At 39.2% G+C, this 27,404-nt stretch overlaps 1 protein-coding gene across 2 annotated transcripts; it reads left to right on the forward strand.

Moving 5' to 3' along the window:
• Positions 1-1,188: 1,188 nt before the first annotated feature.
• On the forward strand, positions 1,189-27,012 carry ZNF354C (zinc finger protein 354C). Of its 2 annotated transcripts, XM_081134335.1 has the most exons (5): positions 1,189-1,391; positions 3,615-3,700; positions 13,946-14,072; positions 14,528-14,623; positions 18,464-27,012. In XM_081134335.1, exons 2-5 carry the CDS (start codon positions 3,668-3,670, stop codon positions 19,858-19,860), a joined length of 1,653 nt encoding a protein of 550 aa, XP_080990461.1. In that variant the 5' UTR covers positions 1,189-1,391; positions 3,615-3,667; the 3' UTR covers positions 19,861-27,012. The 2 variants fall into 2 exon arrangements, with proteins under 2 accessions (XP_080990461.1, XP_080990462.1); XM_081134336.1 differs by lacking the exon at positions 14,528-14,623.
• Positions 27,013-27,404: the final 392 nt, after the last annotated feature.

Raw genomic sequence — 27,404 nt, forward strand, 5'->3', positions numbered from 1 at the left:
GGCTTGTTTGAAGGGGAGGTGGAAGGGAACTCACTATTAACTAGAGAGTCCTTGGTGCAAATTATCCCTGAGTTGTTAAAACAGCAGGGTGGAGGGGAATGCAAGAATATAATCTTGAGAATATAGTCTTATCTCATCCTGTAGTTTGAATCTGGGAGCCAGCAATCTCAAGGTTTAATTACCAAGTGTTTCTCATAATTGTGGAAGGCCACAGCAAAGAAAAGGAGAGGCCTGTTTTCTATCCTTACAATCTATTTACTGTAAATGTTAACTATCCCGTAACCACCAATATAAAAGAAGTGTGCATATCTCCATTTCACTTTTTATTCATTCGTAGAGACTTCCCTGCTTTGTTTTCTCCTGCCTCCTTAATCTGCCACCAGTGGATTTCTTGTACCTTCGTTACATTTTCTCCTTTGATTTTAAATGTGTAAAATGAACTGCAAAACTTCCATTCTCTGGAGCATTTTCTCAATCTGTTGAGATCTTGCTTCTAGGTAAGTCCTCAGTTTTTTGGCTTAAATAAACTCATGAAAATTTTCTATAGTTTTGGACATCCTTTCCATGGACAGAATGAACAACGGAATCTTATGCAGCAGTGAAAATGAACTTTGCATGTATTAAGACAGATGAATCTACAGGTTTGTGTTGAGCATATTGATCACAGAAGAACATACAGCAGATTCTGTTTATTAAAGATCAAAAACCTCGCAAAAGCACACAATTATTTTACATACATATGGAGTACCCATCAAGATAAGCAAGGGAATGCTTAACAAAATTTAGAAAAATGAGTGGGGAGCATTGTGGACAAGGCTTCCAAAGTTCTGATCAAGTTCTCTTTTGTAAGTAGAGAGTTTGGTATATGGGTATTCTTTTTATTATTCTTAAACTGTACCTACGTATACATTATGTGTATGGCACACACCAAAATAATTAAAACTAATCATAAGCTGATGGGAGCTAGTTAAGCACTGATCCTCTTAAAGGTGTCTAAACTCAGGTTTTGTTTTTTCAAATCACTTTCCCTGACCAACAAACCGAGTCTGCTGGCTGGTATAGGCAGGCGGCTCTCGGAGGGGACCAGCGGCCTCATTGCTCACGTCGGCCCCCTCTCCCAGGGCAGCTCCCACGTGCACAGCTGGCTAGCCCGCGAGCTGTGAGACTGCTCACCTCCCGGAAGTGGTCGCCTCGCGGCGCCCTCTGGGAAGTGTAGTCCCGGCCGTGACCGGAGACAATTCTCCCGTAGTCGATGGGGCGGCGGGGACGGCTCACTGCTTCTTTGGGGCTTGCGGCGCGGGTCGTTCGGCCTCCGCTTGGGCGTCCAGCCGTGGGCTCAGAAGCTCCCCGGGCTTTTCCGGGCTGTGGGCGGTACCAGCGCCTATCTCCGCGTGAGTGGGGAGTGTGCAGGGTCGAATAGGGCAGGGCTGGGCCGGGGACACGCCCGGAGCCCGTGGTCCGGGCGGCCTGAGCCGCGACGCCCCGCAGGGAGGGAGGCGGGCGTTCAGGGACTGCTGTGGGCGGGGTCTTTTGTGGCTTTCTCTCCCAGGTCCGCTCTATTTTCTGGGTCTTTAAAAAAAATTAAACAATAATGTATCCCTATTGTTGAAAGTATTACAGATGTCCCTTCTTCCTCCCCCCCATTGACCCCTCCACTCGGCTCCCACCCCGCCCCCAGGCAGAGTCCTTTCTCCTGGGGTTGATGGGGTGCGGGACCGCACACCGCTTCTTTGGGGCTTGTGGCGCAGGTCATTCCGGCTCCTACAGGGCGTCCTGCCCAGGAGCCTACCGTGGGCTGAGGAGCTCCCCTGCCTCTTCTGGGCTCCGGGCGGTGCTGGCGCCTTTCTCCATGCGGGTGGGAAGTGTGCGGGGTCGTATAGGGCCCGGGGGGCCGGGGACACCGGGAGCCCGTGGTTCAGGAAGCCCGCCCTAGGGGCCCGAGCGGGCAGTGCTCTGCGGGGGAGGGAGTTGCAGGTGCCGGGATTGCTGTGGGTCGGGGTCTTTTGTGGCTGTATTTTCTGGGTCTCCTAAGTGAAACAAAAAACACAATAGCTAATACCTATGGAGAACTAACCAATGCCAGGCACTGTTCTAGTGCCTTAGATCAGTGATTTTTGACCGGTGTGCTCCAAGGGTTTTTAAAACATGCAATACCTGACTAATCTGGGGCATTGACCTCATGTCCCTTAGGTTGTCAAATAAAAAATGACAACTGCCAATACAACAATAGCTGTGGGGTGTGAATGAATCAAAAGTATACCTATTTTTTTTGTCAGATCAGCAAAAATATATATTTTTGTGTGCCGCAGAATTTTATAATAGTTTATTTGTGCCATGAAATGAAAAAGGTTGAAAATCGCTGCCTTGGAATAATTAACTCATTTTACCCTCCAATCACATGTAGGTTGGCTGTCCACTGCCCCCATTTTACAGATAAAGAAACTGAGGCAAAGTGGCCAGGAAATATACTACATTTAACTGGGGCCTTGGACTCCGAACAGGATTCCCTTCCAGGTTCCAATACTTACTATTCTGTTTCTTTGGGAAAATTACCAAGTTCCCTAGTTCTCAGTCTCACATCTGTAAAATGGAGTAGCAATACTTTTTAGAATTGTTTTGAGTATTAAAAATAATACATGAGAAGCACTCAAGATTCCTGGCATGGAGCAGGTGTGCATATAGTATCTATAAATAACTTGTACAGCAGCTGCCCTCAGGGTGGTTGAGGTGCACCATCCAAAGTATACCCTATACCCAGTCTGTTGAGCTCTCACTAGGTGCTATACCCCAATCACCCCATGCAAACTCAGGCAGCCAATGCAGGCAGCTGGGCCAGGGCCCTTTTCTGACACTTGTCTGGCTGCTCCAGGCACCCCCTTACCTTGCTCTCCCAATCCGGCTTTGGTTATGAGAGGCTGAGGGCTATTCTGAGCTGTGGATGCTACAGGAGGAGGCACCAGTGGAATCTGTGGTTAGGAGGGACAACAGAGTAACACTCTGGCATGCATCTTGTGTGAGAGGGAGTGGTTTAACCATATTACCTTAGGTGAAGTATGCTAAGGTAGATGCAGAGAGACAGACATGGAAAGTTTGCAGGTTATATTTTACTCACAGTTTGAGGGAGAACACAGGACTCCAGGCAAGCCACTCAGGGGAAGCACCTAGATCTGTCATGAAGGAGAGAGAAAGGGAAATGTGGGCAAGCATATTTATCGTGGTTTCTTCTGGAAGGAAAGGGCTAGGCAGGATAAGCAGGCTTGTGTTTAAAAGTGGCAGCCTGGGAAATTCATGTTCTCTGTGATTGTTAGAGTGTATAGTTTAAAGCTGTCTAAGGACTCCAGATATCTATGGATGAGTCACAATTTGCTAATTGACCCTCAGCGGATGTTAAAGCATCAGTTTACAGAAATTAGAAGTATGGTTAACACAAAGAGGAAAAGGAGATTGACAAATTGTCTTGGCGATTCTTGGCTTGATACCTTTTTACATGGTTTGCAACATTTATGTGGACTGGCTTTGTTGAGATCTGATGGACATTATGGGTGGTTGTAACTTCCTCTCTCTAAGCCATTCCTTGACACCAGAGTTCCTCATGACACTTTTTCCCTCTCCAGATTGACCTTGACAGCACTCTGCTCTCCCTTGGCAGGAAACTAAGAAGGAAAGAATGGTCGTGGATTTGCTGTCTGCTCAGGTGATGGTAAGTGAAGTTTGTCTTTTTCATGATTTGCCTTCTGGGTTCAGAGATGGCGGGCATGTTGCCATTCTTTGTCCAGGTACTTGTCTTTCCAACGAAAACTGGAGAATCCAGAACCTTGTAACTTTTCCCCAGTATACTGGACTTATTGAGGGACTGCTGAGAAATGTATGCCCTTTCCCTAGGTCAGTTGTAATTCTCCCAAACTCACTTCGTGACAGGATCTTGGCTATTGTAAATAACGCTGTTAAGAGTATAGGGGTGAATATATTCTTTCTGATTGGTGTTTCTGGATTCTTAGGATGTATTCCCAGAAGTGGGATTGCTGGGTCAAACGGCAGTTCCATTGTTAAGTTTCTGGGGAAATTCCATACTGTTTTCCACAGTATGTGCACTCTGGTTCCTCTTTCTCCACATCCTCGCCAACACTTGTTCTTTGTTGATTTGTTGATGGTGCCATTCTGGCAGGTGTGAAGTGATACCTCATTGTAGTTTTAATTTGCATCTCTCTGATGATAAGTAACATTGAGCATTTTTTCATATGTCTGTTGGCCATCTGTATGTTCTCTTTGGAGAAGTGTCTATTTAGGTCCTTTTCCCATTTTTTAATGGGATTTTTTGTCTTTCTGGTGTTGAGTTGTATGAGTACTTTGAATATTTTGAAAATTAACCCCTTACCAGATGTATCATGTCGAATATGTTCTCCCATACAGTGGGTTTCCCTTTCATTTTGTTGGTGGTTTCTTTTGCTGTGCAGAAGCTTTTTTATTTGATGTAGTTCTATCTGTTTATTATTTTCCTTTGTTTTTTGTTTCTCTTGCTCTCAGAGATGTATCGGTGAAGATCTTTTATATGAGATGTCTGAGATTTTAATGCCTATGTTTTCTTCTAGGATTTTTATGATTTTGCGACTTACATTTAAGTCTTTTATCCATTTTGAGTTTATTCTTATGTATAGTGTAAGTTGGTGGTCTAGTTTCACTTTTTTGCATGTACCTGTCCAATTTTCCCAGCACCACTTATTGAAGAGACTGTCTTTACTCCATTGTATGCTCTTGCCTCCTTTGTCAAATATTAATTGACCATATTGGTGTGGGTCGGTTTCTGGGGTCTCTGTTCTGTTCCATTAGTCTATATGCCTGTTCCTGTGCCAGGACCAAGCTGTTTTGATTACAGTGGCTTTGTAGTTTAGTTTGATATTTGGTATTGTGGTCCCTCCAACTTTGTCCTTCTTTCTCAATATTGTTGAGGCTATTCGGGGCCTTTTGGGTTCCATATAAATTTTTAGACTATTTGTCCTAGATTGGTGAAATATGCCATTGATATTTTAATAGAGATTGTGTTGAATCTGTAGATTGCTTTGGTAGTATGGACATTTTAATGATATTAATTCTTCCAATCCATGAACACAGTATATGCTTCCACTTGTTTGTATATTTTTCTATTTCCTTTTTCAACATCCTACAGTTTTCAAATTACAGGTGTTTTTCCTCCTTGGTTATGTTTGTTCCCAGGTATCTTATTTTTTTGTTGTTGCAATGGTAAATGGGATTTATTTTTAGTTTCTTGTTCTGAGAGTTCATTGTTGGTGTATAAAAATGCCATTGATTCCTGGATGTTAATTAGTATCCTGCTACTTTGCCAAGTTTATTTATTAAATCTAGCCATTCTTTTATGGAGTCCTTAGAGTTTTCTATGTACAGTATCATGTCATCTGCAAATAATGACAGTTTTACTTCCTCCTTTCGAATTTGGATGCCTTTTATTTCTTCTTGTCTGATCGCTGTGGCTAAGTCTTCTAGTACTATCATGAATAAGAATGTTTCTTAAGGGAAACACTTAGTTTTTGCCCATTGAGTATGATATTCGCTGTAGGTTTTTCATTTATGGCCTTTATTATGTTGAGTTATGATAACTCTATTCTCATTTTGCTGAGGGTTTTTATCATAAATGGGTGCTGGATTTTGTCAAATACTTCTTCTGCATCTATTTATATTATTATGTAGTTTTTATCCTTCATTTTGTTTATGTTGTGGATCACGTTTTTGTTTTGATTTGTGAATGATGTACCATCCTTGCATCACCAGAATAAATCCCACTTGGTCATGGTGTATGATCTCTGTAATGTGTTGCTGGATCCGATTTGCTAATATTTTGTTGAGGATTTTACCATCTATGTTCATCAGGGATATTGGTCTGTAATTTTCTTTCTCTGTAGTGTCTTTATCTGGTTTTGAAATTAGGATAATGCTGGCCTCATAAAAAGATTTTGGAAGTCATTCCTCTTCTTGAAATTTTTGGGATAGTTTGATGAGGACAGGTGTTAGTTCTTTGAATATTTAGTAAAACTTGCTTGTGAAGCCATCCTGTCCAGGACTTTTGTTGCTGGGAGTTTTAAAATTACTGCTTCAATTTCATTAGTTGTTATCAGCCTATTCAGATTTCCTGTTTTTTCCTGGTTGAGTTTTAAAAGATTGTATGTTTCCAGGAATTTGTCCATTTTGCCCAAGTTGTCCAGTATTTTCTTACAGTGCTTTGTATTTCTGTGATGTGAGATGTTACTTCATCTCTTTCATTTCTGATTTTATTATTTCGATCCTCTCTCTTTGTTTCTTGATGAGTCTGCCTAAAGGTTCATGCATCTTGTTTATCTTTTCAAAGAACTAGCTCTTGGTTTCATTGATCTTTTGTATTTTTTTCTTAGTCTTTATGTCATTTATTTCCACTCTGATCTTTATTATTTCCTTCCTTCTACTTACTCTGGCTTTCCTTGTTGTTCTTTTTCTAGTTCTTTTAGTTGTAGGATGAGATTGTTCATTTGAGTTTTTTCTTCTTTCTGGAGGTAAGCATGTAATGCTGTGAACTTCCCTCTCAGGACTGCTTTCACTGTGTCCCATAAATTTTGGGTTATTGTGTGTTCACTTTGTTTCCAGGAAATTTTTATTTCTTCCTTTATCTCGTTGGTAATCCATTCATTGTTTATTAGTATGCTTTTTAACCTCCATGTGTTTGAGTGTTTTTGGGTTTTGTTATTGTAGTTTTCTAGGGTAGATTTCTAGTGTCTTGCTATTGTGATCCAACAAGATGCTTGATATGACTTCAATCTTTTTGAAGTTAAGACTTATTTGGCGTCCTAACATGTTGTCTGTCTTAGAGAATGTTCCATGTGCACTTGAGAACAATGTATATTCTGCCGCTTTATGATGAAGTGTTCTGTAAATATCAATTAACCCCACCTGATCCAGTGTGTCATTTAAGGTTGAGGTTTTCTTTTTGATTTTTTGTCTAGAAGATCTATCCAGTGATGTCAGTGGGGTGTTTAAGTTCTCTACTATGACTGTATTGCTTTTAATCTCTCCCTTAATGTCCTCCAAGAGTTTATTTTATATATTTAGGCCCTCCTATGTTGGGTACATATATGTTTACAAGGGTTATATTTTCTTGTTGGAGTGGTTCCTTTAGTATTATGTTGTAACCTTCTTTGTCTATTTTAGGGCCTTTGTTTTGAAGTCTGTTTTATCAGATATGAGTATTGCTACCCCAGCTTTTTTTTGGATTCTATTTGCATGAAATATTTTTCCATCCCTTCACTTTCAGCCTTTGTGAGTCTTTTGTTCTGAGGTGGGTCTCTTGTAGACAGCATATATATGTGTCATGTTTTCTAATCCATTCAGGGACTCTATGTCTTTTGATTGGATCACTTAATCCATTTACATTTAAGGTTATTATTGATAGGTACTTACTTTTTGCCATTTTTTCCCTTTATACCTATGTTCCCCTCTCTTGATTTCTTCTTCTTTAAGCACTCCCTTTAGCATTTCTTGCAGTGCTGTTTTGGCGGTAATGTACTCCTTTAGCCTTTTTTTCTAGGAAGCTTTTTATTTCACCTTCAGTTTTATTTTTTAAGTTTTAAAAAAATATATCTTTATTGATTTCAGAGAGAGGAAAGGAGAGGGAGAGATAGAAACATCAATGATGAGAGAGTCATTGATCGAGCCCACAACCCGGGCATGTGCCCTGACCGGGAATCGAACCCTGATCGCCTGGATCCTAGGTCGATGCTCAACCACTGAGCCACTCCTGGCCAGGCTCACCTTCAGTTTTAGATGATAGCCTTGCTGGATAGAGTAGTCTTGGATTCAGGTCCTTGCTTTTCCTTACTTTGAATACTTCATGCCATTCCCTTCTGGCCTGAAGTGTTTCTGTTGAGAAATCAACTGACAGGCTAATGGGAAATCCCTTGTAGGTAACTTTCAGTCTCTGTCTTGCTGCCTTTAAGATTCCTTCCTTGTCTTTAATGTTTGTCATTTTGATTATGATGTGTCTTGGAGTGTGTCTCTTTGGGTTAATCTCCTTTGAGACTCTCTGTGTTTCTGAACTTGTCTGACTTTTCCCTTCACCAGGTTAGGGAAGTTTTCTGTCATTCTTTCTTTAAACAGGTTCTCTATTCCTTGCTCACTTTCTTCTGTCTCTTGTACCCCTAACATACAGATGTTATTACATTTCATGGTATCACAAAGATCCCTTAAACTATCCTCCTGCTTTTTAATTCTTTTTCCTTTTTGCTGCTCTAATTGGGTGTTTTTTCCTACCTTGTCTTCCAGATCACTGATTTGACCCTTTGCCTCATTCAATCTACTTTTGTTTCCTTCCAGTGTATCTTTATTTTTTGTTAATCCTTACCCAAGGATATTTTTTCCATTGATTTTTAGAGAGAGTGGAAGGGAGGGAGGAGGAGGAGAGAGAGAAACAATGTGAGAGAAACACATCGATTGGTTGCCTCTCCCCTATGCCCTGGCCAGTGCCAGGGATCGAACGTGCAACCCAGGTACATGCCCTTGACTGGGAATCGAAACTGTGACCCTTTGGTGTGTGGGCTAACACTCTAATCACTGAGCCACGCTATCCAGGACATCCAGTGTATTCTTGATGTCAGATATGGTCTTCTTCATTTGGTTTTTGTTTTTGCTTTCTATTTCCTTTTTCATGCTGTTACAGTTCCCATTAAGTTTCTTATTATTCTCACTGTTTCTTGAGCATCCTTATAACTATTACTTTGAACTCTATAGCTGATAAATTGCTTGCCTCCATTTCATTTAGCTCTTTCTCTGGAGCTTCCTCCCTTTCTTTCATTTGGGGGTTTCTCTGTCTCCACATTTTTTGCTGTCCCTTTGTTTTTGATTCTATATAGTAGGTGGAACTGCTATGCCTCCCAGTCTCTGTGGTTGTGCCTATGTAGCAAGTGTCCTGTGGGACCTAGTGGTGTAGTCTCTCTGATCTCCCGAGCTGGATGCTCTAGGAATGTCCCTTGTGTGGGTTATTTGGGCCCTCCTGTTGTAATTGGGTCCTGATTGTTGTCCCATTTGTGGGTGGGGTCTCCCCTTGGGTGGCTGACTGTGAAGCTCAACCCCGACCACATCATGCAAGCTGTTGCACAGGTGCTGACAGAACAAAAAACACAAAGCAAGAAACAAGACAAAAACATACAATGAACCCCACTCACAACAACGTTAACCACAAAAGAAAAGATAATTGGGAAAGAAAAGTGAACAAGAATAGAAAAGAAAAGAAAAAAATATGAGAAGAAAAAAGTGGAAGGAAAAAGAACATGAAAGGAAATAATGGAGAGAAAAAATAAGAAGAAAGAATAGGAAAGGAAATGGTTTAAAAGAAAAGAGGAAGGACAAAAATTATGAAAAGGAAAGAAGAGAAAGAAGGAGAAAGAAGAAGAGTAAGAAAAGGAAAGAAAAGATAGATATGAAAGAAAAAAGAGACAAAAACAAAGCAACAAAAACAAAAAAATAAAAATAATGCAAAAAATGAAAAAAAGTAGCAAAGTGGAATTTGTCTCGGTGGAATTTAGCGTCTCCCGGGAGCTCCCTTTGAACCCTGCTCCTGTGTTGACTGAGACTGACTGTTTTTCTGCCATTTCTGAGCCTTTCCGGGGGTACTTTGGTGATAGCCACTGTCAGAATCTGTCCATGTTTGGCTCTCAGCCACCTGTATGAAGCTTCAAGAGATGGTGCAGTTTGCAGCTTTCTCTGCAGGGCCTGGCTGTGACGGGAGGGGCCAAACTGGCCTCGAGGGCCGGCTCGGTGGCAGCGTGGGGCCCAGGGTGAGGTCAGCAAACATTCCCAGGCACTCATACTCCACCTCTGCCCACCTCTGTCTGCCAGCCAGCTATCAGACTTAGTCACCGAAAGGCTATTTCTGAAAAGGCTTTTGGCAGAATTGGGAGGTTGAGACCTCTAGGTCTCCCTTGAAGAGGTAATCCATTCAGTTTTCAGGGAAGATGCTGGGTGTGCTCCCCCATCCCAGGGCCACTCGTCTGAGTCTGTCCCAAAATATTTCCCTGACGTCAGCAGGGCGGAGCCCCTTGTATGCAGTCTGGTGGGGTCTGCTGGAAGCCAGGAGAGTCTATCAGCTCTCCTATGAGGGGGAAGCACCAGTCAGGTTCCTGGGACTGTGTGGGGAATGACCCCATCCCAAAGCCAGTCACTGATGCTGCCTGAGACTTCAAACCCGTAGTCTTGGCCTCATCTGCTGTCTGCCCACAGGGGTGGAGGTGCAGGGTGGGGCAAATGGGATTTCTGAGGGTGGGATGAGCTGTATCCCTGAGGATGGGGTATTTGCCTTTCCCCAGGCTGTTCCTCCTGGGAGGGCCTTGTTTTTCTTTGGAGAAATGGCTGCTGCAGTATGGGGTGGGCGATGAGTGATCACCGGTCTCCCGGCTGCTGCTTTTCCGGGTCTCCCCACAATGCTTCCCACCCCAGCCTCTCCTCAGGCAGTCCCAGTCCACACCTCCTTCCCTCCACCGAAGCCTTGGGTGAGTGGCTACAAACGAAAATCCTGTACCCTGGGTTTAAAAAAAGAAAGTAGCTTGATCTCCACCAGGCTCAGACTCTCCTCTGCAGCTAGACACCCCGCTGCCTTTCATTGCTGGATGTTATGTGGGCTGCTGTTCTCAGTTCTGGTGCCCTGGGCTGAGAAGCCCAGCCTGGGGCCCAGGCCTTGCTCCTCTCAGGGAACCCCACTCTCCCCACAGCTGAGAAATCCCTCCTCACCCTCAGCCTGCCGCAGGGATACTGGGCCAACACCACTCCTGACCCCACCCTTCCTACCAGTCTCCTGGTTGTTTCTGCCCTTCCTTGTTAAAAGTCTCCTTTTCAGCTAGTCTTCAGTTGGTAATTCCGGGTGAATGTTTCCCAATTTAGTTTTATTTCCAGTTGGGTTCTGGGAGGAGGTGTAAGAAAGATCTACCTACTCTGCTGCCATCTTGAAAGCCCCCTATTAAATCTTAATAAATGCTAGCTGTCACTGCTGTTAGTGGCAGCGGCAGTAGCATTATTTTAGTACCTGCCAAATTCTGACTCTCTCTCCTCACTAGGCTAGACTTTACTTTGACCCTTTAATTATAAGAAGATGGGTGTATTCAGGAAACCAAAATGCAGTCCAAAGCAGTACCCAGTGTTTACCTGGGTGGCCCTCTGCAGATGTAGACTTGTTACTGTCTGAACTTCCCACATCCCCAGCCTGCAGAGGCTGACTTGATTTTAGCTAAGGGCAGCTGTAGAGGAGTGTGTTTGAAATAATGCCAAATGGGAACTCTAATCTTAGGAAGGAAATGAAGATGATTAGAATAGTGGCTATCTGGATAAATAGAAAATACCCTTTATTCTCCATTTCTTTAAAAGGCATATACTTTTTTAAAGCAAACATATAATACTGCATTATGGGATTTGTAATGTAGGTGGATGTAATGTATATAACAACTGTGGATATAGATTCATTTATATCTGGACTGGAAAAGCTCTGCTTTGTCTCTGGGGTGCCTGGATAACTTTGACTTCTGGCCAAGGTAAGAGTAGTGAAAATACTGTTTAAGATATAAATGCCACCCCCAGGGAGAGTCATCTTCTTCACTGATGGTTTGCAGCTGATGTACATGGTTTGACAAGCCTTGATTGATACACACAGGCCCCTGCTGAGAGTTTCTCCTTTGAGGTCTCCCAGACAAGATTCCTTGTGTGGATCCAGACTCAGCACAGCCTGCGCATACAATAGGATGGAGTGCCTGGAATGTCTCTTGCACCTCCACTGCTTTCCTGTGTGCACTCTGTCTTGCTGCACTGTACCCTTTGCCTCCCATGAACATGCTCAGTGCAGTCCTGTGAGCCCTGTCAAAAATCTAAGCTGGGAAAGTGTAACTATAGCATGAAGAGGGGTGGTGGTGCTCTCATCTACTTGTAGGTTCTTGCATTCTTTGTGAAACCATATATTACCTCTAAACAGACTATAAAGAGCTAAAAATGTATATTGTAATTCTCAGAGATACCATTAAAAATGCAAAGAGGTATAGCCAAAAAGTCAATATATAAATTAAAGTGGAATCTGAAAATATTTTAAAAAAGCACACACACTGTAAAAAAATGTAAGCCTAATGAAAGGGTATAAAGTAATCAGTGAAAGATTGCTTTTCTGTCCTATTCGCAAATATCAGAGAATCATCAGAGTGGATGGCCTGATGTATTCTTCCAGAGGCTTTTGCCTGCATATGTATTTTACAGATAAAGAAGTTTTTAACAATAGTAGATCGTTGTGTAGCTTGCTTTCTCATATGAATCAACAATATTTTAAGGTCCAATTCTAATGTCAGACACACAAATAAATGTACTTTATTCTATTAAATGGCTGTATAACATTTAATGGAATAAATATACTATAATTTGCTTATCCATTCCCTTATTGATAGACTGTCTTAAATTTTCACCATTGTATTACTTTCCTGTGGCTACTGTTAACAAATTAACACAAACTCAGTGGACAACATAAATTGATTCTATTACAGTTCTGGATGTCAGAAGTCTGAAATCAGTTTCATTAGTCCAAGGTCAAGCTCTCAGAAGGGCTGGTTCTTTCTCGAGGCTCTGAGGGGGAAATCTGCTTCCTGGCCTTATGTTCACCTTCCCGTGGCTGCCTGTGTTCTTTGCCTTATGGCCCTTTTAATAATCTTCAAACAGCATCAGTTTAGTCTCTGCTTCTGTCATCAAATTGCTTTCTCCTCCATCACTCTGACTTTCTTGGTTCCTTTTTATAAGGACCATTGTGATTACGTTGGGTCCATCTGGATAGTAATTCAGGATAATCTCCCTATCTCAAAATCCTTAATTTAAACAGATCTTCAAAGGCCCTTTTGTCATATGTGTAACATTCACAGGTTCATTACTTGGTCTATCATAACCATTAACTTATAAGCAATGTTTCACTGAACATCCTTGAACAAGTATCTGTGCAGTTGTGTGATTATTTCTTGTAGTAGAATCCTAGGAGTAGAATTGCAAGGTCAAAATGATGTATCTATCACATTTTGATAGACGCTCAACAAAATGCCCCCCAAAAACATCTTACTGTTTTTCACTCCCTTCAGCTCATCTGCTTAACCTCTTTGCTCTCACATTTTGGGGTTTAAACTGGAGTTCTCTTGGAGGAACTTAACTTTCTCAACAGTTCCGTCTTGCACCATAGTGTCTGGCATCAACAGTCCTTTGTTGTTGTTTTTTAAAATTTTCATAGTCAATGGAAACCCATCTGACAATGTAGCTCAGAGATCTGTTTCCCTGAATTGAGATCTGAACTCCCCACTTTCTAACAGTACTTTGGGAAGGTTACTTAACCTTTCTGAACAATTTCTTCATCTGGAAAATGGTTTAATCACAGTATCTTCCTCATAGGGTTGTTATGAAACTTAGTATATACAAGTTCCTATCATACTCTCTAACATATAGTATTCAATAAACATCAAGTGGTACTCTTTTTATTATGTTTCAAACTCCTTTGTTTCTGTTTTACTGAAGGTATTTTCCCCAGTTTCCAGCACTGCTCTAAATATATTCTGATTTTTTTCATTAATTTAATTTGGATTTTGAGTGGGAGGGAGGAAGTAAACATATGTGCTCAGTTACTTTGACAGATGCCAGGCAGGATTTAAATTCCCTGTTGGCAGGGACTTTACCTTCCCCCTAATCTCACAGCAGGTGGTATGTGTCTTTCTTCCCACTGGATACTCAATAAATATTTGTTTAATAGATGATGGTGGTTCCAAAAATAACACACATAGTTGATTTGAAATATTTAGAATCCTGAGGCATTTTCAGAATTGGTTGCTACACATCCCCTTGTCACCTTGTTACAGAGCCTTTCAGTGGAGAAGATGGTTCTGGATGAACAGGGATGGCTTTGCAATTACAGGTGTCTGTGACATTCCGGGATGTGGCTGTGCTCTTCAGCCAGGATGAGTGGTTGCACCTGGACTCTGCGCAGAGAACTTTATATCGGGAGGTGATGCTGGAGAACTACCACAACCTGGTCTCTCTGGGTAAGGAGGTTTGCCTCGAATGAAGATTCTGCTGGGGGAACACGTTAGAGCTCCCTGTTTGGGTTTCAGAGTCTGCAGTTTTCACCCTACTGTGCCCCTGGGAAAGGATGAATCTCTGTAGAGTTGACAGTATACATTTTTGTTGTGATACTCTTCATGCTATTCTTTTCTCCTTCCTGTGCCTTCCTCCCACCCCACCTCCCAGTCAGAGTTTCCTCCTACACCAATGGGTAGATTCTGGAAAACATATAAGATTCCTGTCCTAGAGGCAATGTAGCCAGGTCCTATACTGTTTCTGAGCTGAGACCCACCTTCTGATCCATCCCTGAACTCCCCCCCCCCTAAAAAAAATTCTTGTACTGCCTTCTCTGGCCCCTAACCTCTGCCCTCTGTGTGAATTCTGGATTTACTCTTCATGCCATTTGTTCAAACTTCATTTTCTTCCTCATGAGCAGGGATTCCATTTTCAATACCAGAGGTGATCTGCCAGTTGCAACAAGGAAAAGATCCCTGCATGGTGGGAAGAGAAATTCCTCAAGACACCTATCTAGGTGAGTGAGTGACTGGGAAGTCACAGGGTGTCTTACACATGAGTAGGTCAGGAAGAGGCAGTGCTCTGGAAACTCCTGGAAATTCTGAGCCCTTACTGAAATGTTCAGGGCTGCCTGATAGAAGCCTCTTTGGTTGTAATGGTTTTCTTTGCATCAATTAGGTCCTTGTCTTGACATTTTTCTTCTTATACACTCTCTGCCCCTTTCCTTTTCTTGCCTCATTCACTTCTATAATCTTTGGTCTCTTGCCCTTCAAGTTTTTCTTTCCACCTGCATTTACATAGGTTCATGTCTGACAGATATTAAGTACTTGACACCTTTTGCTGCCATCCATATTTTGAGTTCTTTGTTATTTTTTTCACCTATTTCACCAGCCACGTATTTCAGAGTATTATCAATGCTCCTATGTATCTGATTTCTCAACATTTCCTTTTTGTCTTCTTGAAGATCGGGCAGTCATCTCCCACTGTTACATTCAACTAGTTGTCATTAACATAACCACTGCAACTTTTCTAGTCCAGGGGTTGGCAGATTTTTTCTGTAAAGGGCCAGATAGCAAATATTTTGGTTTTGGGGGCTCTGTGGTCTCTATTGCAGCCATTTAACTTTGTCATTGTAGTGCAAAAGCAGCCAGAGAATGACTTAAAGGAATAGATGTGGCCGTGTTCTAATAGAACTTTACAACAGCAGGTGCTTCAGAGACCTGGAGTTTGCCAACTGTTCTTCTAGCCCAGTCTAATCTAGCGGGTCTTTATCATAAAACTGTAGGGTGTTAGAGTTGAAGGATCATTTAAAGGTGATCAAATTTAGATATCTCTTTTTATATCTGAAAAAACAGCATCAGAGATTTAAAAATACTTCCATCACAGAGCTAGAAAACTGGAATGCAGTGATATAAAACTGTATTACCAGTGTCATTTCTATTCACCATGTGACATAGATTTGCAATATTTTGCTTCTATTTTTGTGGCTGGACCTTAAATCTATGACTCTTGCCTTCATTGTTGTTGTTTTTTTCTCATTCTCTCTACAAATGCTTTTCTTAATACAATTTTCTAATTTCAGCCCCCCCCACCACTACTAACAAGTCTTATGAACTATAGGAACATTACCCTCTCTGAGCCTTTTTCTTTTAACCACCTTCTATGCCACCAGCAGAGTGATTTTTTTGAAACTTAAGTGTTAATCCTAGACCTTAACTGACTTCATTGTTTCCCCATTATCCATGGAGTAAAGTAAAATTCCTTAATGGGACATAATCTTACTTTATAGCTTATCTTCATATTCCTTTTTAGCCTCATCATTGGCCGCTTTAACTTCAACTCCATGTTCTGGGCAAACCTGCATACTCATTAACATTTGTGTGTTATACCTTCAGCTTGAATTACCTCTTCCATCTTGTCCACTGGAAAACTACTTATCCTTCAAGATCCATTTGTCTGCCTAAAATGCCACCTTTTACATGTAGTTTTTCGTCATATTTCCTACTTCCCAATCAGCATTAGTTTTCAATTATTTGCATTGATATAGCACTTTCTCCATACCTTGAATATATCCATTACAGTATCTAAAATAAGGAATTATAGTTATTTTAATTATTATCATCTTCCTAATTATATTGCACATAGTTAAGGAATCCTATGCCTCTAGCATCTAATACATTGCATTTGGTTAATATTTTAAAAAAATATAATTGAATTGCCTCTATGATTAGCTCAGTGCTAATGAGGCCCAAAATCAAGTATTCAGTCCAGACAGACCATTGAAACTACATCATTTTTTAGATTCCATCTGTCCTTCCTCTTATCCAAGCTGCCTACTAAAAATGACCATTTTTTTGTATCACTACCTGCTTAAAAACTTACAACACCTTCTGTTATCTGTATTATTATTTTAAATTCCTCTGTGTTTGGCCTCACCCTGCTTAACAACATTTTAAACTAATTCCAACCTGGATTTTCTTCGTTAGTCAATAAGTCTCCCCTAAATAGGTTTATTTCCTCACAGATGACTTTGGGCCTTCTTTCTGGCTCACAGAATTCTTTTTTTCTATTGAAGTCCATCCTATCGTTATTGTCCAACTTCCTTCACAAAACCATTCTTTACTAATAAAGTTGGGATTGGTATCTTCGTTCTCTGACCTGCATTATACAGTTGAGGCTTCTTATGTCATGGAAGAATCAACTATTACTCTTTGGTCATTTATTTAATATTCTCATTGCTGATTGTTCAATAAATGACTGATTGAGTCTCAGAAGTCCAGCTTAAAAGAAGAGAATCTCCCTTTAAAATAATTTTTCCAACTTACTCTGCCTATTCATTTATTATTATTTTTTACTTCAGACATTTGATTGCATCCTTGCCTTGTGCACAATAAGGAATTAACACACACACAAAAATCATAAACATATCCACTGTTCTCCTTGAACAAATACTTGAATTATTTTTTACAAACTTTATATATGCAAGTTAAGTGATAGAATGTATAAATAAAATGTTTGAAATTCTAAGAAGGAGATGGTGAATGTAGACTTAAATAATTAAGTTTCTGTAGGAAATGGGATCAGATTAGTAGGGTAATTTTATTGATAAGCAGGGAAGGCCATAGTGTGGCAAAGGATAAAAAGAGAGAAGGGACCCTGGTTGATCCTTAAAAATCCAAAGTGCTAAGTTCCCAAAGATACCCTTAATGAAGACAAATCTGTATTGTTTTTTACAGATTTATAGTCTGTATTTCTTGTTCTTCTTACTATTTACTTTCAATAAATTGGATGGATTTTTAAAACATAAATAACCCAATTGTATTTTATTTAAGTTCCATAGTTTATTTAAGCATACACAGTTACCTAATTACAATGATCTAATTTTAATCTGTTTTCAATTATGGATTGATTGAAGAAAGCCAGTTTTTAATGCAGAGCTCCTTAGAGTCAGCTGAAGCTAATCTTTTTACTTACAATCAGATCCAAGCTTGGGGCTTGGGCATATTTCAGAACATCAGGACATATTGACTTTCATTAGTCTCAAAAGATTCCTACAAAGAGAGTTCTGTCATCTGGTTGCAACTTATTAGAATAAATGAATATGTCTATTTCTCCTCATGATCAAATAGAAAGTGAGAAGGGTAGTATGAAAAAAAGTTATTCCTCCAATCACAAGGTATAGATTGTTGCACATGGCTGACTTACTTCATATTTTTCTCTGCTTTATAATTAGCATCTTGAACTTAGATCAGATATCATCAACACAATCATGCTTCAGAGCTGTTAAAAGTTTTAAAACCTGAACTTCCTCTTTTTAATAGACTTTTCCTTTTCACAGACTGGTATGAAATCATTCACACGCAAAATCACAAAATTTAAGAAAAACATTGCAGATATTTAAAAATTCTTGTGTATAGAGTTTCCGTGAAAGCATGGGAAAAAATGTAATAAAACCAACATTTGAGTAGAAAGGAGAAAGTAAAGGAAAGTTATCTGCCTCATACCTAACATACTCAGAGTAGGAAATAAAGCTAAACTGAAGTATCCCTTAGTATTCAACTTGAGCTTGTAATTTTTCTGAATATTCACACCTTCTACTCAACCAGCTATGTCTATCTTTACTTTCTCTCAATTTGTGATCTCTTCATTTTGAGTGTTAATTTGTCTAGTGTATTCTCCCTTACCATTCTTTAACCTATAAATCTCTTTTCATTCCCCCCTGTTTTTCTCCAGATTCAAGTCAGAATCAGATGGTATCAAACCTCTTTCATATATATTATTGTCAATTTTAGTGTCCCACTGATGCATGTTTACCTCTTCCAGCAGTATAGGCATTAATTCTTCTGATTCATTCTAGATTTCAAGACTTGGCCTGAAATAGAAGCATTGCCTCCCAGACAGGACATTTTAATAAAAGAAATGTCTCAGAAAATAATAAAGAAAAAATTCACTAAGTTTGGTCATTGGGGCACCAAGTTTGGAGAAGCTTTGGAATTTGAGAGCAGAACAGAACAGAAACAACAGAAGAAACCTTTTAGGCAAATGGTAGCTTCACACAAGAAAAACATCTGTGGTAATGGAAACCATATAAGTCTTGAACTAGGGAAAGTCTTATTTATAAATACAGTTCTTGTTACACAACAGAGTGTTCCAATAGAAAGGACAGACAATATATATTATACTTTTGCGAAAGATTTCAAACAGGATGATGATCTAGAGAAATGTTTACAAATTTATTCTGGAGAAAAGCCTCATATTTGTAATGATTATGGGGAAAGTTTTAGTCAGAGTCTTCGTCTTATTGAACACCAGAGAATTCATAGTGGTGAGAAACCTTACACATGTAATGAGTGTGGAAAAAATTTCAGCCATAGATCATCCCTTCTTGCCCACCAGAGAATTCATACTGGAGAGAAACCTTACAAATGTAATGAATGTGAGAAAGCATTTAGCAGCAGTTCAACTCTTATCAAACATCTGAGAGTGCATACTGGAGAAAAACCCTATCAATGTAAGGAATGTGGTAAAGCCTTTAGCCAGTGTTCAACCCTCACAGTACATCAGAGAATTCATACTGGAGAGAAACTCTATAACTGTGGTGAATGTGAGAAGGCCTTCAGCTGTAGAGCAAAACTTTATAGACATCAAAGAATCCATACAGGTGAGAAACCCTATAAATGTAGTGAATATGGGAAAGGCTACAGCCAGCTTATATCCCTGGCTGAACATCAGAGGCTTCATACTGGAGAACAACTGTATAAATGTTTGGAATGTGGGAGAACTTTCACATGCATCTCAACTGTTGTTGAACATCAGCAAATTCATACTGGACAGAAACCCTATCAATGTAATGAATGTGGGAAAACCTTCAACCAATATTCATCCTTTAACGGACATTATAAAATTCATACTAGGGAGAAACTTTATACATGTGGAGAATGTGGGAAGGCCTTTGGGTGCAAATCCAACCTTTATAGGCATCAGAGAATTCATACTGGAGAGAAACCCTATCAATGTAGTCAGTGTGGAAAGTCTTTCAGCCAATATTCATTCCTGACTGAACATGAGAGAACTCATACTGGAGAGAAACTCTATAAATGTGTGGAATGTGGGAAAGCCTACAGTTACAGATCAAACCTTTGTAGACACAAAAAAGTTCACAATAAAGAAAAACTCTATAAATGGAAGGAATATGGGATCAGAGATTTCCTGGAGAAGATAAGCCCTGTGAGGTTTAATTTGTCTCTCAAATAATTCAAGACTTCTCATTGGAGAATAATCAGGAGAATAATAAATAAGGCACAGACTCCTGATAGAGTTTTTTACTTCTCCTGGAGAAAATGTGCTAGTTACAACTAAGTAATGATAAAATTGGTCAATGAGAATTTGAAAAGAACTGACTTGTCAAATTTTGTAAGAACCATTAAACTCGCCCTGGCTTGTGTAGCCCAGTTGGCTGGAGTATCATCCTATACACCAAAATGTGGCAGGTTTGATTCCTAGTCGGGGCACATACCCAGCTAGTGGGTTCAGTCCCTAGTCAGGGTGCATGTGGGAGGCAACTGATCGATGTCTCTCCCTTTCTCTCCCCCTCTCCTCTTCCCCCCTCCCCATTCCCTCTCCCTTTCCCTACCTCTGTCCAAGACCAATAAAAAAATTTTTTTTTAAAGAATCATTAAAACTCTAGGTTTATAAAAACAAAAAAATTTTAATTCATTAAAAAAATGTAAAAGCCAAACTTTTTTAAAAACCATGAAAACAATGGAATATAAATTTCATTTCTTTCTTTAGACTTTATTCCCCTTTTAAGAGTAAGCTTAAATATGCATTTAAAAAAAAAAACACATTGAGATATTACTGTGAATAAGTGTTGGACCTTATTTTCTAAAATGGCAGGGAGAAAATAGGATGTATTCTTTTTCATAAGGAGAAAGTAAAAATAAAAAGGATTTTTTTAAAATTCAAAATTTCACATGGAAATAAGCTCATTTTTTATGAACTGCCTTACTAGCAAGTTTTATATATACACATACAATTTTGTTATATATGCATATTTTTTCCAAAAGTGTCTGATTTTTAAAATGTGTTTTTATTAGAATTTAGTTTTGAAAATTAAAATTTTGCCCAAATGGAGTCTCTCTTCCATTTCCTTTTGTACATTATTTATAAATTTGATATGATTCTGCATTACTGAATAGAGTCTTTTTACAGTCCTGTAGAAGGTGGAGTAAACTGGAGGAAGGGCAGAGACTCATGCAAAACTCTCATCAGTTGCAAAGGTTGATATTTGCAGAATTTGACTATACATCTGGTAGCTCATTAGAGCCAGGAAATATTTTAATTTAGTTTATTTATACCCTTTCCTTTTTACTAATGAAAATATTGAACTATTGGGCAGAGTCAAGACTAATCTAGGTATTCCACTCTGGTTTTCTGTGGTAATTATAGGTTCATTTCTAACCTCAAGTCCCAAGAGTATTATTTGTTTTGGAAACTGGTCAGGCATAATTGCAGTAATTTAATCAGTTTTATTTTTGTGTTTGATGTATTCCTTCTCACTTTAATCTTAATAATTGACTTACAGTCATGTTCATTCTTTTTCTTATGTGGCCCTAATTATATATCCTTTTATAATAACTAAATAAATCCTCAAACCCAGCTGAGGTTCAGATGGTAAAATTGCTTTTGGGGGTTTCACATACAAGATTGTCTTTTTGTCTGTTTTTGTTGCATACCTTTAAGAAATTCTTTTATCTAATGTGATATATGAATATTTCTTGTCTTGGCTTATTAGAAATAATCTTCTTATATATTTAAGTATATTTATAAGGAAAAGGAAGCTTCTGAAAAGACCTCAGTATTTAACAGTGTACAGTCATTTGCAAGATATTCTAGATAAAAACATGTTTGGTTACCCAATAGCAGTAGCCATGCTTACTACTCAGATTCTCATTTCTGAATGCCATTACCTGCTAAAAGGAACCAGGCCTCCTTGGAGTTATTGCTGATTGTATGCGGAGCAGGAAAAGTGTAAGGTGTTCCTGGAATACCTTTTTAATAATAATAATTTTAAAAAACACCAAAAAACCCAATAAAAGGGAACACTCAAAACTAATGCGATAATGTCAGAAGGACACAGGAGCCAACTTGAACGCACATTCCACTGGTCAAATTTAGGACTATTTGAACATCAAAAAGAATAATCAGTGTAATTGGTTATAACATGTTAAGTAAACTAAACCCATAAAAAATAGAGAAAGGACAGCTCTGTATAAACTTATTTGAGGAATGCCACGTTTTAACTCTACATGAAATGATAGATTTAAAAATATTACCATTTTCTAACCCTTAATGTAATTAAATCAGGCACATTCAATCGGTAAAAACTGTTAGACGAAAAGAATTAAGGAACTTATTTACATGGTGTCAAAAGATTACAGATACTAATAGCAAAGGAAAGATATACCTTTATAATGGAGATATCTGGCTGGCTGAATTTCACTACTGGTAGGATAACCTGACATTATATGTTTCCTGATGGACACATGATCATCTGTGATGTATTCTTGTAAAAAGTGCTTAACAAAAATCTAATTAAATTTCTTATCTAGACTTCTTGTTTATGAGAAATAGGAATAAAGGAACAAGTTTAATTACACAGTGAGGAAATAGACAAACAGAGTTTGAGACATTGTACAAGAACAACTGGTCTGAACTTTCCAAAAACTAATGTAATAAAAAGTGTATTCTCTTTGATTAAGACAGTCAGGAGGCATAACCAAATGCAAGGTGTGACTCTTAAGTGGTTGCTGATTCAGAAAAATTAAAACCATAAAGGACAGCTGGGAGAACACTTGAGGAAATATGAGGATGGAATGGGTGTTAGATAATGTGGTATGTTCAGTTTTCTAGAAGTGATCATATTATTGAGGTATATAAGAAATGCCCTTATTCTAGGAGATGCATGCAAAAGTTTTTGAGTTTAAAAAGTCATATTTGCAGCATATTTTCATATAAATATGTAAAAAATTAGTCAACTGTTGAATCTGTGGAGGATATAGAGATGTTCATTTGTCATCTTTTAACATTTTTCTGTATGTTTTAGAATTTGAATAATAAAATATTGAGGCAAAATGATTGGATGAAGTGATGAATATGAAGCTTCCAGTTTGAATTCTTCCTCTATACTCAGTTTCCTGTCTGAGAGTTTATCCTCTAGGGATGTAATAATTGGAAATAGCTTTTGGTTAGTTCTGGATCCACTTGATTTTTAAAAATATTAAAAATATATATGCCAGGAGTGACGTCAGAGGAATGACCAAGAAGTCATTGAAGTTTCAACAATCTGAACAGCCATATCTCAAAAAAGATTCCCTGCTCAATGCACAAGTATGCCTGAGAGATCCATGCATTGAAACATCTAAAGGTGGCCAAATGAAACAAAACGGGGAGGGAAAAAGGTAGTGGTGCTGATACAAGCCAGGTGGGGCTTAGCCAGGAGAAGTGAGGACTCTGGCTGGTGCTGACACCGCCTTCAGCCATGAGGAGCAGAGAGACTTGGAGGACACTCCAGGAGTGAGCAGCAGTAGCTGTGGCTGAACCGAGACACCCGGGAAGAACACAGCACAGGAGAGCACCTGCAGTTGTCAGGCTGTCTGCAATTCAGACAGTGAAACAAAGCCACAAAACCTGGCAATTCCCCTTAACCTCTCAGAGATCGCCTCCCTTTGCTTTTGGTGTTGGGTTGCAGAGCACATTAACTGCAAGCCAGAGAACAAATACTGCAGAATCACATTTCTCCCTGAGCAAAGGGTACATATACTTTGTAACCAGTCCCAGGGTTGGGTCACAAGGAGGACCCTGGAAGAGGACTGAGGCCACCATTACGGGGAGGGCAAAACAACAAAGAAGCTGGAGGTATCCCCCAGCCCATCCTCATCCTGACACTTGGTGGTTACTCTGACCACAGAGGCTGCTGGAGACTGTGCTGGGATCTCACAGAACTCAAAAGATCTTGTGATTCACTGCCAACTACTGGAAAAGAACAGAAAGACTTCATGTTAATCTGCTAGAGAAGTGCCATTCACATATATGCCTAGGCAGAAGGAATCTATCAAATACCCTGAATAACCAAGGGAGCAAGGGATAGGTGCGGTACACACACTCTAAGGGTGACCCCCAGTGAGTCACTCTATAACTCCCACCCTCTTCTACTGAGTGCGGGAGGAACCTGGGACTTGCTTCTAACCAACAGAATATGGCAAAGGAGATGGACTGTCACTTGATAAGGTTACATTACAGGCATACCTTGTTTAATTGTGCTTTGCTTTATTGCGCTTTGCAGATCCCGAGTTTTTTACAAATTGAAGGTAAAACCGTCCACTAGCAAAAAAGATGACTTGCTGAAGGCTCAGATGTTGGTTAATATTTTTAGCAATAAGGCATTTTAAAATTAAGGTATATACATTTTTTATTAGATATGTTATTGCACACTTAATAGGCTACAGTATAATGTAAACATAACTTTTGTATGCACTGGGAAACCAAAATATCCATGGGACTCCATTTAGTGTAATATTCACTTTATTGAGGTGGTCCAGAGCCAAACCTGCAGTATCTCTAAGGTATGCCTATATATGACAAAGGTGATCATATATGTGTGTGTTACACACTCACACACCTCTGGAAAGACTGGAGTGAGAGATTCTTCCATGCTGACTTTGAAGAAGGAAGCTGCCATGTGGTGAGATGGCCACTTGGCAAGGAACTGCAGGCAGCCTCTAGGAGCTGAGAGGTGCTGTTGCTGACAGCCATCAAAAAAACAGGAACCTTCATCCTACATCTAAGGAGATGAATTATGTCAACAAGCTGAATTAGTCTTTCTGATCTTGAGAGTCACCTGCCTGTGCCCCGGCTCTGAGACAAACTCCAGTCAAGCTTTCAGATAACAATGCAGCCCCGTCAGTCCCTTGATTGCAGCCTGTCACCTGACTAGTAGACCCAGCTAGTCTGTGCCCAGAAACTGAGATAATAAATGTGTGTTGTGTGAAGTCACTAAGTTCATGGAAATTTTTTGCACAGCAATAAAAAAGAATACAATGGAACAGAGAATAAAGATCCTTTGGGGAAAGAGAGAAATCTTTGAAGAGTTGTCCTGGGACCCAGCCTGGGAAGGGCAGATTTGGGTAAAATATTCATTTCTTCCTTCATTGATTTGTCAACTACTCGATAAGGTCTACTGTTATGTGCTGGGCACTAGGTCACAATATAAAGCTTTTGCCTCTCACAGCTCATTTCTTCTTTACCAGGCTGCTGTAGCAGTAACTTTTCCACTCTAGACATGGTTGAAAGGATAGAAGGGGAATTCACAGTTGCCAAGTCCCCATGATTACCTGGGCACAGGGCCAGACACTTTACATACACTGACTCATCAGTCATCACAATGACCATTACAGTCAGGATTAATATGATCATTTTACAGATTAAAACCACTGAGGTCACACAGTGGTAGAGCTGGGATTCTAAGAAATTAAGTCACTTCCTCCTAAGTTGGGGTAGAATTTGGCGTAGGGAAAAACCAGGTCATCTGAGCTCAGGTGGCCTACTTTATCAAGCAGCCTCCTCCTCTTCCTCTTCCCAGAAGCACATTCTTTTTTCTTTTCTTTTTTTAAAATATATCTTTATTGATTTCAGAGAGAGGAAAGGAGATGGGGAGAGAGAGACAGAAACATCAGTGATGAGTCATTGATTGGCTGCAGCCCGAAACCCCTGGCATGTGCCCTGACTGGGAATCAAACCCCGATTGCCAGGATCCTAGGTCGATGCTCAACTGCTGAGCCACGCCTGGCTGGGCAAGAAGCACATTCTTGAAAGAGTTAAAATATTATGCATTAAAAATTACAATCTGTAACTTACGGCAATTTTTAAATGAAATGTCGAGTGTATCTTAATTTTTTTTAAATAAAAATATAGTTAATATGCAATATTAGATGTTTCAGGTGTACAATAGTTATTCAACATTTATATACCTAATGAAGTGATCACCATGATAAGTCTAATAACCCATCTGACACCACAAAAAGTTAATTATCATATTATTTAGTGTATTCTCTATGCTGTACATTACATCCCTGTGATTTATTTTATAACTGAAAATTTGTACCTCTTATTTTACCCATTTTAAAGAAATTAAGTACATATTTACCATTCTAATTTTGGGTGTGAAAATTGACATATTTGTTGCGTTTTAAATTTTCACTAAACATTTAATTTTATCCATTTTAATGTAAGCAAATTTTTGATAAACTGAAACAACAAAAATACTTAGTATATTTTGCATCTAATTTGAAAGATATATGTTTCTATTAAGTAAAATGTTTTCTGAAACACACCTTTTAAACTTACCACATCTACACTCTACATAAGGCTGAATTAAGATCTTTATAGTTCCTTAGTAATGGGAAGATTGTGTTCTTTCCCTCCCCCCCCAACATCCAACACAGTATATAATGCATAATTTAACAATTTCAAAATAAACTAAATTTGCATGTATACCAAATAAGTTTACTGAAACAAAACTTGCCATTTTCTTTTGTTGTACCCCTTTGGTAGTTAGTATCTTAATCACTTGCATAACCCCTCTATAGAATATTCCAGTGTAGAATATTCCAGTGTTTGTCCCATATTATTGTGTATACCAAGAGTTTATGGGCTAATTTTTTATTTTATTTTATTACTGTGGTCTTTTAATCACTGTGATATTAAATGCTATTAATCTTAAATAGGCCTATGTATGCATTCCTGATAAACAATTCTCTATTTTGCATATTTAAACTGAAAGTTCAGATTATGTCTCTATTTCAAGCCTAATAATGTAACTGATGACTTCCACCTTCATTACAAATGCCAGAAGACTAAAAGGATTTTGAAGTACTATTACTGTTTTCAAATCGAAAGGATAAAGTGTGAAAACTAATGACTTCAAATCACTTTACTCTCTCACCCTAGGAAAAATTATACAAGGATTAATTATAAAGAAAGGGTTCTTTTTAAGCAGTGGTTCTGAACCTTGGCTGCACATTAGAATTACTGGGGGCTTTCTAAATCTTAATGCCCAGGCCAAATCCCAAACTAATTTAATTGTAATCTCTGGAGGATGGTACACATGAATCAGAATATTTCAAAGCTTCCAAGGTGGTTAAAATGTACAATTGAGGAAGAGAACTACTGCTTTAAAAAAAATATTCTAGCCCTGGCCGGGTAGTTCTGTTGGTTAGAGCATCGTCCCGATACCCAAGCTTGCATGTTCAATTCCTGGTCTGGGCACATACAAGAATCAACCAATGAATGCATAAATGAGTGGAACAGCAGATTGATGTTTCTCTCTCTCTCTCCTTTTCCTTTTCTCTCTCTAAAATCAATAAATAAAAATTTAAAGAATAAAAATTAAAAAAATATTCTAGAACATAAATATTTAAATATATGCTCCTTTAAAAATAGCACCATGAGAGGTCATAAACTTATTCCAGTAATGTTCAAAACTGTTTTCTTAAGGCCCTTTTAAAACTGCTTTGTGTCATACCTTCACCAAAAATGGTGTTAACCATTGTCAATTGATGATTGTTGGTGCCGATTTGGCATGGAGTGCAGAAAGAAACCTTATTCTGTGCAAAACAGCTTAATTGTGATACAGCAGGCCTGTGAAGCCCTGGAGACAGGCCCCTCTCTGACCAGACAGCTCTTCTCCTCGCTGGTCCGCTTTGCCCTTCAGTGTTTTGGTAGTTCAGCTCAGCTAGGGA

The sequence above is a fragment of the Miniopterus schreibersii genome, assembly GCF_964146895.1.
Source record: "Miniopterus schreibersii genome assembly, chromosome: 4".
In the NCBI taxonomy this organism is placed as follows: Eukaryota; Metazoa; Chordata; class Mammalia; order Chiroptera; family Miniopteridae; genus Miniopterus; species Miniopterus schreibersii.